General features: G+C 45.5%; 1 protein-coding gene across 2 annotated transcripts in view; it reads right to left on the bottom strand.

Moving 5' to 3' along the window:
• The window catches only part of LOC138354971 (uncharacterized), a 453,439-nt gene that overhangs the window by 42,362 nt on the left and 397,887 nt on the right, over window positions 1–13,190 (bottom strand). The window contains exon 2 of one of the 2 annotated variants that reach the window (XM_069309654.1): window positions 10,067–10,252. The exons of the other annotated variant lie outside the window; for it this stretch is intronic. Coding sequence (XP_069165755.1) covers window positions 10,232–10,252 — 21 coding nt within the window. The 3' untranslated portion in view covers window positions 10,067–10,231. Of the gene's footprint in view, window positions 1–10,066; window positions 10,253–13,190 lie in introns of those variants that run through there. 2 annotated transcript variants of the gene reach the window in all.

The raw sequence follows: 13,190 nt of genomic DNA, 5'->3' as shown, positions 1-13,190 counted from the left end.
CACACACACACACACACACACACACACACACACACACACACACACACCGTGTGTGTACCTAACAGGCAGGCCAGGCAAGGAGACGGATATTGCTGCCTATTTGTTTATCTGCTCTCTCCATCCTTCCCCACACAACCCCTCTCCCTCCCTCATAGCTCCTCTCCCTCCCTCATAGCTCCTCTCCCTTCCTATCTCTCTCCCTCTCCCTATCTCTCAATCTTTCTCCTCTTCTGTCTCGAATTATATTATGACGTGTTTTAAACTCCTTCAGAACATAAGGATTTTAATTTATTTTTCAGGTACTGTACACTTGTTCATGTGAAGATTGAGCAGAATAATGTCTTATCAATCTGAAGATTAAAAATATATCAACATAAAATACATCTTGAAACAATGGTGTACATTGGATAAGTTTCATTAAAGACCTTGGTGCTGTTGCAGTGGTCATGGTACCAGTGTAGTTGGTAGAGAGACTCCTGGCAGCCTGGGTTCGAATCCTCTGAGGGATCATAGTTATAGTGATGAAGGAATGGGCAGACATGATAACAGCGTACAAGATACTAAGAAGGATTGGAAATTTTTTTATAGAAGTAGTGTTCAGATTAGGGAATAGTAGAACGAGAGGATATAATTACAAACTGAAAACACAGATGAGTCACAGGGACGTCAGAAAGATCTTTTTCAGTCTAAGACTTATAAATAAGTGGAACGGACTAGCTGGGCAAGATGTCGAAGCCATTTCCATACACAGCTTTAAATATAAACATGATAAGGAAAACGAATGAAAGTCACATTGAACCATTCATGGTCAAATGAAGGGGCTTAAGAGCAGATGCTTGGCCATGCAAGCTTAACTAGGTGAGTACACACACACACACACACACACACACACACACACACACACACACACACACACACACACACACACACACACACACACACACACTACAGTAGGAGGCTACAAGATGACCTGGATAGACTGAGTGAATGGTCCAACAAATGGCTGTTGAAGTTCAACCCGAGTAAATGCAAAGTAATGAAACTAGGCAGTGGAAACAGGAGGCCAGGCACAGGATACAGAATAGGAGATGAAGTACTTAATGAAACAGACAGAGAGAAAGATCTAGGAGTTGATATCACACCAAACCTGTCTCCTGAAGCCCACATAAAGAGAATAACGTCTGCGGCATATGCGAGGCTGGCTAACATCAGAACGGCGTTCAGGAACCTGTGTAAGGAATCATTCAGAATCTTGTACACCACATATGTAAGACCAATCCTGGAGTATGCGGCCCCAGCATGGAGCCCGTACCTTGTCAAGCACAAGACGAAGCTGGAAAAAGTCCAAAGGTATGCTACTAGACTAGTCCCAGAACTAAGAGGCATGAGTTATGAGGAAAGGCTGCGGGAAATGCACCTCACGACACTGGAAGACAGAAGAGTAAGGGGGGACATGATCACAACCTACAAAATCCTCAGGGGAATCGACCGGGTAAACAAGGACGAACTTTTCAACACTGGTGGGACGCGAACAAGGGGACACAGGTGGAAGCTGAGTACCCAAATGAGCCACAGAGACGTTAGAAAGAACTTTTTCAGTGTCAGAGTAGTTAGCAAATGGAATGCATTAGGAAGTGATGTGGTGGAGGCTGACTCCATTCACAGTTTCAAATGTAGATATGATAGAGCCCAATAGGCTCAGGAATCTGTACACCAGTTGATTGACGGTTGAGAGGCGGGACCAAAGAGCCAGAGCTCAACCCCCGCAAGCACAATTAGGTGAGTACAATTAGGTGAGTACACAGGTGGAAACTGAGTGCCCAAATGAGCCACAGAGATATTAGAAAAAAACTTGTTTAGTGTCAGAGTGGTTGACAAATGGAATGCATTAGGAAGTAATGTGGTGGAGGCTGACTCCATACACAGTTTCAAGTGTAGATATGATAGAGCCCAATAGACTCAGGAATCTGTACACCTGTTGATTGACGGTTGAGAGGCGGGACCAAAGAGCCAGAGCTCAACCCCCGCAAGCACAATTAGGTGAGTACACACACACACACACACACAAGCACATATTAGGTATATTTCACCATTGAGGTTATTGTTCAGGTGTTGAAGGTGTGAACCATGGGGGTTGGTCACCCTCTCAACCCCTCACCTTCAGGTGTTGAAGGTGTGAACCATGGGGGTTGGTCACCCTCTCAACCCCTCACCTTCAGGTGTTGAAGGTGTGAACCATGGGGGTTGGTCACCCTCTCAACCCCTCACCTTCAGGTGTTGAAGGTGTGAACCATGGGGGTTGGTCACCCTCTCAACCCCTCACCTTCAGGTGTTGAAGGTGTGAACCATGGGGGTTGGTCACCCTCTCAACCCCTCACCTTCAGGTGTTGAAGGTGTGAACCATGGGGGTTGGTCACCCTCTCAACCCCTCACCTTCAGGTGTTGAAGGTGTGAACCATGGGGGTTGGTCACCCTCTCAACCCCTCACCAAATATATATGTCGGCAAAACTTTAGTATTCTTCAGTTCAGCCAATTCGTATTTGTTATCTATTAGCTTGGTTATACCTGGAGAGATATATTCTCATACCTTTTATCAAACTTATTTCATAGGCCTCCCTTCTCTCTCTTTTTCTCTTGTCTCCTCCTCTCCCTCCCAATTCCACTCTCTCTCTCTCTCTCTCTCTCTCCTCCACTCTACCTCAGCAATGGAGTTATTTTCCCCAGGATTAGAAGTTGGTTGTGTCGTCCCACCATCGCGTAAAACAGTGCACAAAAGGCTCCTCCTGAGGATTATTGCGGTCAAGTTGTGAGATATAAGAGCGAGAGAAGGTAAGGAAGAAGGTAAGGGAGAAGGAAAGAAGGGGATGGCTGGAATTGAAAGAGAATAGAATGAATGGAGGAGAGTCAAATGAATATGAAAAATATAAGAAAATAGAGAATTAAAGTAAAAAAAAAATGAGTGAAGGAATAAAATGAGAAAAAGGAAGAATTAAAACTAAATCAGGAATCACGGGGAAAGAAAATTAAAGATATACATTTCTTGAGGTTATCTTGAGATGATTTCGGGGCTTTAGTGTCCCCGCGGTCCGGTCCTCGACCAGGCCTCCACCCCCAGGAAGCAGCCCGTGACAGCTGACTAACACCCAGGTACCTATTTTACTACTAGGTAACAGGGGCATAGGGTGAAAGAAACTCTGCCCAATGTTTCTCGCCGGCGCCTGGGATCGAACCCAGGACCACAGGATCACAAGTCCAGCGTGCTGTCCGCTCGGCCGACCGGCTCCAACATTTACAACATTCTGATTCAAGACAGACAAACACAGACAGGACAAGACGACTCCTACACGCAGACAGACAGACACAGACAGACAGTACAAGACAGACACCACAACCAGACGACCCGAGACTGTTTCTCAGAGCATCCTGTCGCAGCTGATATCAAATTTGGCCAAAGCACAGCAGGGAAGGAACCGCCGGACGCCCGCACCTGTAACTGGAATTTCAAAGAATTTTTGACGTCTTGACTCCGGGAGCAGATAAAGTGGTTACAATCTCTTCCACTGCCTTACTCGGCATGATGATTGTGGTGGTTGGTGATGGTACTAGTGCTGCCTAACTGTTAAGTGATTGTGGTACTAGTGGTGATTTCTACCTATTTCTCCCTTTGTCATTACTAACATTCTCTCACGCTTTCCTTTATAGCTCATTCTGCCTCCCTAGCTACACACCTTCCCTATCATTTTTACCCCCTACCTTTCCTTCTTTCCCATCGCCCCTCCTATCTCTTCCTGCCTATCATTAAATTGCCAGCACACGGCCAAACTTCCTCCTATCTTGAAGGCTAAAACATGAAAGTTGTGAAAGAGGGAGGGAGGGAGGGACGCAGATGAAGAAAGGGAAGGAGAGGCAAAACCGGAGAGAGGAAGGGAAATGAGGAGGGAGGGTTAGAGAGAGGGAGAGACGGAAACAGAGGGAGAGAAAGGGGGGAGGGAGGAAGTGAGGGTTCCATAGACGGAGAGAGTGAGGGAGGGACAAACGGCAAGTGAACAAATCCACAAGGGCCGTGACGAGGATTCGAACCTGCGTCCGTCTTGCAACAACAGCATTCACGATCACAGTCACGGTCGCTGTAAACAACAGCAACAACAGAAACAGCTGTAACAGTACCAACAGCAGCAACAGAAACAGCTGTAACAGTACCAACAGCAGCAACAGAAACAGCTGTAACAGTACCAACAGCAGCAACAGAAACAGCTGTAACAGTACCAACAGCAGCAACAGAAACAGCTGTAACAGTACCAACAGCAGCAACAGAAACAGCTGTAACAGTACCAACAGCAGCAACAGAAACAGCTGTAACAGTACCAACAGCAGCAACAGAAACAGCTGTAACAGTACCAACAGCAGCAACAGAAACAGCTGTAACAGTACCAACAGCAGCAACAGAAACAGCTGTAACAGTACCAACAGCAGCAACAGAAACAGCTGTAACAGTACCAACAGCAGCAACAGAAACAGCTGTAACAGTACCAACAGCAGCAACAGAAACAGCTGTAACAGTACCAACAGCAGCAACAGAAACAGCTGTAACAGTACCAACAGCAGCAACAGAAACAGCTGTAACAGTACCAACAGCAACAGAAACAGCTGTAACAGTACCAACAGCAGCAACAGAAACAGCTGTAACAGTACCAACAGCAGCAACAGAAACAGCAGTAACAGAAACAAAGTTCAATTTCAAGTGTATTGAGACAATAAGACACATCTCAAAAGAATAGTCTTAGACTACATCTGCCATCCTCTACTTGAGGTCCATCAAGGGGTTATCTTGAAGTTATCTTGAGGTTATCTTGAGGTGATTTCGGGACTTAGCGTCCCAGCGGCCCGGTCCTCGACCAGGCCTCCTTTTTGTTACACACCCCCAGGAAGCAACCCGTAGCAGCTGTCTAACTCCCAGGTACCTATTTACTGCTAGGTAACATAGGCATCAGGGTGAAAGAAACATTTTGCCCATTTGTCTCCGCCTCCACCGGGGATTGAACCCGGAACCTCAGGACTACGAATCCGAAGCGCTCTCCATCCAGCTGTCAGGCCCCTACTGTCCCCTACCCCTACTCTCAGGCCTGTCAGGGGTTCACATAGTTTAGTAACAATAACAACCACGAAATCAGCAGTAGTAGTAGCAGCAGCAGCAGCAGCAGCAGCAGCAGCAGCAGCAGCAGTAGCAGCAGCAGCAGTAGCAGCAGCAGCAGCAGCAGCAGCAGGAGCAGCAGCAGCAGCAGCAGCAGCAGCAGCAGCAGTAGCAGCAGCAGCAGCAGCAGCAGCAGCAGCAGGAGCAGCAGCAGGAGCAGCAGTAGCAGCAGCAGCAGCAGCAGCAGCAGCAGCAGGAGCAGCAGCAGCAGCAGCAGCAGCAGCAGCAGCAGCAGGAGCAACAGCAGCAGTAGCATGAGACGAGTCATGGAAGGAACGATCCCAATAGGTCAACAGCTAATGAACGGCAGTCATTAGGCGCCCTCGTTACTTAACACCACTAATTACGGCTTAATTGATTGTGCATTACATTAAGCGTTTCATTTGAGATGTGTATAATCAGATTATCTTAATACGACACACCTTACAGGGCAAAACTATAATTATCTTAATTGAGTCTAAACGCACTATTTCTTGGACAATCTGAGAGTAATTTGCTATTTAAGTGTCTAATGGTGATGCCAACTACAACAAGGGCCCGAGCTGAGAGGTAAGAGATATGAGGAAAGACTACACGAATTAAAGCTCGCGCCAATAAAGGTAGACATGGTTATCTTGAGGTTATCTTGAGATGATTTTGGGGCTTTAGTGTCTCCGCGGCCCGGTCCTCGACCAGGCCTCCACCCCCAGGAAGCAGCCCGTGACAGCTGACTAACACCCAGGTACCTATTTTACTGCTAGGTAACAGGGGCATAGGGTGAAAGAAACTCCGCCCATTGTTTCTCGCCGGCGCCTGGGATCGAACCCAGGATCACAAGCCCAGCGTGCTGTCCACTCGCCCGACCGGCTCCCTCCGGATTATGGTCACCACATACAAAATATTAAAGGAAATTTACAGCGTCGACGACAGATTATCTGACATAGGCAGTGCATGGATAATAAATGCAGGAGAAGAGGCGAGAGGAGGAGGAAAATAAATTAACAGATGGAGGAAAAGTATAAAAGGACAAAAACAGTCTGGTCAGTAAAGCTATTAGCATCAACAGCCCCGCGGGACGAAAATCACAACTTGGTTGATCAGGCATCTTCTTAATGATTTTGTCAAGTTCCTTGAACGCTTGAGCCTACCTTAACGACCGGCAGAGGAAGAGGAGCAGCATGAGGAGGATAAACAAATTAAGGTAAACGTTAACGAAGCATAAATTATAATAAAGAGATGTAAATGACATGCAAATGTTATGTGTAGAGAGACTACATCAGGCGGAGGTGGGGGTAGTGGAGGTTGATCTGTTAAGTCTTGATATACCAACGTATATCGTTAATTATATTAACGTATATCTGTTAACAGTCTTGATATACCAACGTATATCGTTAATATAAGTACTACCAAAACAGGAGGATGGGCTGTGGAGGCTGACTCCATACACAGTGCCCAATGTAAATATAATAGAGCCCAGTAGGCTCAGGAACCTGTACACCAGTTAATTAACGGTTGAGAGGCGGGACCAAAGAGCCAAAGCTCAACCCCCCACAACTAGGTGAGTACAACTAGGCGAGTAAAGGAGAAAACACACAACAGACACTGGCCAAGTCAGACACCACTCACTACCGCATCGTATAAATCTCCACTGGCCTCTTGGCTTTTATCTAAATGCATGCGGAGACATTGCAGCTCCAAGAAATACTGTTTTTTAACGTCATGTTGACTCTAGCTTGGAACGTCCACCCCCCCCCCCCCTCCCCCTCACACTTATACGTCAAGACCTTATTATTAAATGATTTGTTTACCTGTGGCTTATCCTTCTTTACTCCCGGAGATCTTCCTGTTCGGGCCCTCAGCCTTTGGCTGGCCCGCTACTGACTTACGTGTTGTCGATTTCCTAGTATTTTTTGTCTTATTTTCTGCCTGATCAGTAAAGTTGTTTGTGTTAGCAGCCCGCAGACCCACATAGCCCACACAGCCCTGCTAGCAGGAAACTAATCAAGTTCCTGCTTGAAAGCTTCAGCTTTTGTTCCAGGTATATATTTCGTATACTAGATGGGAGTTAGTCAACAGCCTGGTTGACCAGTCCAGCAACTAGGAGGCCTGGTCGACGACCGGGCCGCGGGGGTCGCTAAGCCCCGGAATCACCTCAAGGTAACCTCAAGGTAGGTAAGATAGTGCTTCTGTTATTCACTGTTTCCGCAGCTTTATTAGTATAAAGGCAAAGCTAGCAAAGTAAAATTAAATTAGTAAAGCTGGCAAATTAGTTGCCAGCTTACTAGCTGACACTACTAGGCTTGGCCAGCACCGTAAGCGACTTGAACCCGTGTAGACTTGACGCTTGTCAAACCGTAAGACGGGGATGATGCAGCGGCCCGTCCCTCCAAACGTGTCATGATATATCAAGTTGTTTGTGGCTGCACGTTGCACGTGTCGCTCTACTGTGAGTCGTACTGTAATGCTCAGCAATTGCAGACCCGTTTGAGCACTTCCGAGTTAATGTCTGTTTAGATCACGAGTGAAGTTAACGCTTATTTGAGTGAGGATTATCGCACCGCTTGAGTGAGGATTATCGCTCCATTTGAGTGAGGATTATCGCACCGTTTGAGTGAGGGGTTATCACTCCATTTGAGTGCGAGGTTATCACTTAGTTTGAGTACTCACCTACCAGTGACTACGGGGACATGAAGTCTAGCTCCTGGGTGACAGCTGGACAGGTGTTTGAGTGCCTTAATGAGTGCACTCGAGAGATGAGTGCAGGTTTAATAACATGGTCGAGTGCGCGGACGATCTCCCCGGTACCTTATGATCCAGCTAATAGTGTCTTATCTTTTGATAAGAATTTATCAACTAGCATTTACGACCGCATAAAGGCTTTAGGAGCCTGTGAGTTTCCGTCAACAACTGAGTGGTTTTAGACGCAGTTTTACGAGTCTTTTAAAAACCCAACGAATCGAAATGGTTTAGGTTTTAAATCGCAACGTTAGAACCGTTGGGTCTTTAGTAAATACCCCAGACAAACCACTCACTAATCAGACGGAAATTAGCTTCTGAATCTTGCACCAAGATGACTGATTAGTCCAGAGAATCACAAGATTGTCGAATATCAATATACATCCGTGTTAAATTATATAGAGCCCTCTATACATTTTTGTATAGAGCCCTCTATACATTTTTGTATAGAGGGTCCGAAACACTATGCGTACTAGTGGCTATAGGTATTGTATGTACTAGCTCTATCTATAAATCCAAGATTATGTTTGTAACTAATCCTCTATGTATGTGCTTTTACCTGAATAAACATTTGATTTGTGTGGCGTGATAATTAAACATCCTAGTGTTTTAACATAGGTCTAGGTGTGTGTTTTTGTGGTGGGGGGGGGGGGAAGGGGGGGTTAGAGGGATGGATCAACCAGCTTGTGGATCATCGGAACATGCAACAAGTCCATTATAGAAAAGTTGCGTTCCTCGTGAAGCTGGTGAGAAGAGAACGTTTCTCAGGGTAATAACGACCAGTATACAACGTTTCATAGGTAATGTTGAGAAGTTGGAACGATGAGAGAGAACGTTGAGGAGACAATGAATGGTGAGCCAGCCAGCCAGCCAGCAGACAGCCAGCCAGCCAGCAGACACCGTCGGATGGGTGCAGCAGTGATGGCAATAACAGAGAATGAATTAGCTACATGAGATGATGATTCAAGCGCCCTCCACTTACACTACCTTCTCTCTCTCTCTATTATTTTCTTCCATTTTTATTCTCATCTCCATTCTATAGTAACTCAAGGCACCTTCCTCACCACGCAAATTCTACCGTCATTCATTCTATCATTCTATTCATTCTCCTATCTCTGCTTTACTGCTCTTCTCCCACTCGTGGATGTGAGAATGTTGTGAGTACAGGTGGCAGCCATGGGCCGTCTGCCAACTCCCACAGCGCCGTCCCCTCTCCTCCTGTCCCTCTCTCTGTCCACACCTGCTGGATGTGGAGGGACAGAGGAGACTATAGACGGGAGCCTCTCAGATGATGAGGTGAGGGGGGTAATTACCTAAGTGTAATTACCTAAGTGTAGTTACAGGATGAGAGCTACGCTCGTGGTGTCCCGTCTACCCATTAGGTGGAGATGTATGGGTGCCTGGTAACTAGGGTGTAACTAGGGTGATATTAACAGGTAATCATGACGTCTGAGTCTTACCTGTGAGCTAGTTGCAATTACCTCTTTACCCTAAAACTCTTTCTCCTATTCCGCACCATATTGAAAACGCTCAAACATTAATTAGATCGACATTTAAAAAATATAAGTACTCTTTCAAGCCAATGTATCCAGCATTGTGAGGCCAATATTAGAGTACACAGCACAGGCATGGAATCCGCACCTCGTGAAGCTTAAAACTAAACGCAATTTTTTTTAGATATTTGCAGCAAGACTAGTGCTTGAATAGGAGGACTAAGCCACTAGGTCAGGTTACATGAGCTAAATCTCAACCTAAAGAACGAAGTTAGGAGATATATCCACCCTCTCGGTTATCCATCGAGAAGCAGGATAACATGACGATGTTATCCTGCCTGGATATTATTTAGATTAGATTATCTTTAGATTATTTATATTAGATTATTATTAGCTATATTAGATTATTTATACCGCCTGGCCACATGGGGGTCGGGAGGGTGGTAATCCTGGTCGGTGGCAGGTATGGAGTGAGGCTAAGGTAAAGTAAGGTAACCTCAAGGTAAGGTTAGGTAAGGTAAGGTAACCTCAAGGTACAACCCGTTCTCGCATTTGCTTTCTGTCAATATTGGCTTATTTAATAAGTGCATATGTGACATACTAAACTAAGAAGGTTAGGTGAAGTCGGTGTTTTCTATGAAGGTTTTCAAGGTAAACTAAAATATTCCCAATCAATTAGTATGTCACATATGCACTTATTAAATAAGCCAATATTGACAGTAAGCAAGTGCGAGAACCAAGGTAAGGTCCACACATGTCGCACCCTTCACCGACCCATTCCGGTACCCAAGTGTTAACAGTCAACAAAAACTCACCTGGAGGCGTGGACCTTCACCACCACCAATCACATACCTGGAAAGAGAACAATAACAAATGACAAGAGCGATCAGGACGTGCTTATATCCACATCTTTCATACAACAAAATGCTACCTACAACTTGCCAGGGTCTATTGTGTGTCTACTTGCGAAACTTACACGTGTTCCCTCAGTCATGGCAGCTTACTTGGCACTTATGATACACTTCCTGAGTGCCAAGGTGATGAAAGGTTCTCTGCAACAATAATAACTTTGGAATGCCAACTTTACAAATGTGTAAACTATCATTAATGCAGATTATAATCCGACATGATTGAGGAAAGATGCACAGGTTACGTAAGAGGACATGTAAATGCTTGATGAATATTGATTCATGTTTGATGAATCATGTCTTCTTATCACGAGGTAAATGTTAGCATGGCAAGTGGGAGGCAGTGGTGCCACATTCATTTTTTAGTTTATTGTGCACCCCATACTCATCCTGTGAGCGGTAGCGCAAAAGCATTACAGAGGGCACAAAAGGTCTTTATCAGACCTCATCTTGGATTATTACATAAACAATTTCATCAATCCTTCACACCTTATAGTTACAATGTCAGCTAGTTACAGGGAAAGTGCTATTACAAGAGCTAAATATCTTACAGTAAGTCATCATACATTAATGGTAGGTCTTATCGTTAATACATAATAGTTTGGCCAATGGGGATACATTACCACTCATCCGGCCCTCGTCAGGCCGCACCAGTCATGATAAACAATTAAGTTATGACCGGCGCGATAACCAAACAACGGGAGTTATGACCGGCGCGATAACCAAACAACGGGAGTTATGACCGGCGCGATAACCAAACAACGGGAGTTATAACCAACGAGAAGCAGAACTTATAGAACCTTAACAACCACTACAAACACGACCAACTCCCAAAATAAACACCAACAGTTTCCCGATAATATAGAAAACGGGTGTTGTTTTAGTTTTACATTCAGGTACTGGGAACAAAAGTTCCAAGTAGCACGGGCTATGGTGAGCCCGTAGTGGACTTTCCTGGCACAGGAGCGGGGCAAGTAGCACGGGCTATGGTGAGCCCGTAGTGGACTTACCTGGCACAGGAGCGGGGCAAGTAGCAGGGGCTATGGTGAGCCCGTAGTGGACTTTCCTGGCACAGGAGCGGGGCAAGTAGCACGGGCTATGGTGAGCCCGTAGTGAACTTACCTGGCACAGGAGCGGGGCAAGTAGCACGGGCTATGGTGAGCCCGTAGTGGACTTACCTGGCACAGGAGCGGGGCAAGTAGCACGGGCAATGATGAGCCCGTAGTGGACTTACCTGGCACAGGAGCGGGGCAAGTAGCACGGGCTATGGTGAGCCCGTAGTGGACTTACCTGGCACAGGAGCGGGGCAAGTAGCACGGGCTATGGTGAGCCCGTAGTGGACTTACCTGGCACAGGAGCGGGGCAAGTAGCACGGGCTATGGTGAGCCCGTAGTGGACTTACCTGGCACAGGAGCGGGGTGTAACTGTACAAAGTGATGAACTACGACCACAGGTACACACACCACAATAAGCAACGGGAGATAGTACCTTGCGAGACCCCGCGGAAGATTAAAATTATCATATTCTACCACACTGGCGACGGGAGGACACTATAAGCAGAAGCGCTAACTCATTTGTGTAAACAAAAAGAGAGAAAGCCATTCGTGGGCAGTCTCTGTAAACAGACAAATATAGCTATAAGACCACTTCGGCGTGTTCTTGCATGAGAGTGTCGCTCTTGTAGCCAGTCTAGTGAAGAAGTACAGGAACAAAACAGATGTTACTTTACAGTGTCTCCTACCCATCTCCCTCAAGACGTTCTGACACAGCCTGGTTGATCAGGCATCAGCCTGGTTGATCAGGCATCAGCCTGGTTGATCAGGCATCAGCCTGGTTGATCAGGCATCAGCCTGGTTGATCAGGCATCAGCCTGGTTGATCAGGCATCAGCCTGGTTGATCAGGCGAGATACAGGATGAGGCCGAGAGGGTACCTAGTCGCACTCCACCAAAGACGATAAGGAAACCTTGCTAGAAATATGAGAAGAGTATAGTGCTGAATACAACCTAACATTCAGTCCTGCCAAGTGTTCCCTTTAACTCTCACGATTCCTCTTGTATCGATCCAAAACTAAAATTACTACGCAGAGAGATTCCTGTGAATTATTCTGAAAAAGCATCTGGAGCGTATTATTTCTTCAAAGGCTCCGTTAGCCATTTCTTCTGATGCTATTAGAGACCCAAAGTCAGAACAAATGTCTATGAGTGAATCTGTTTATCTTCACTCTTGGCCGAAAGTAATTTAAGAATGTCTATGTATATATGGATGTGAACTATGGGGACATTCAAACTGTTCACCTTAGTAAACTGAACTGTGAATGGAGGAAATGTTGAAGACGAATTTTGGGAGGTCATCCTGGCATTCCTAACCATCTCCTGCCAGCCCTGGTGCACCTGGTCCTATCTACACCTACACTTGAAGACTGAATTCACTAATTAATTATATCCATTTGTTTGATGGGACCCATCCTGCAAACTCATTTTCTTGTTGATCAACACACCTACACCAATGACCACTCTAACTTTTCTAGTAACATCAACCTAATTGTTAGGAAATACAACTTAAGAGTAATTATATATATATATATATATATATATATATATATATATATATATATATATATATATATATATATATATATATATATATATATATATATATGTGGTGTAGCGGGTATAGGGGCTAGAACAGAATAACTCGTCAGTAAAGAAAGCAGTAGAGACTCCCATCTGGATATTTGGAATTAGGAAGGAACTAGTCACAAAGAGAAGGCTTACTGACAGGACTTTTCAGTTCTATTGAAGTCAGATCTATATTGTATGCACCGTGTGTTGGGAGTGATTTTGATCCGCTACAGCCGCAGAATCTCTTGATGGACACTGC

Source organism: Procambarus clarkii, chromosome 65 (genome assembly GCF_040958095.1).
Source record: "Procambarus clarkii isolate CNS0578487 chromosome 65, FALCON_Pclarkii_2.0, whole genome shotgun sequence".
NCBI classification, from domain to species: Eukaryota; Metazoa; Arthropoda; class Malacostraca; order Decapoda; family Cambaridae; genus Procambarus; species Procambarus clarkii.
Note: the sequence above shows the minus strand (reverse complement) of the source record. Positions and strands in the feature narration are given on the sequence as shown.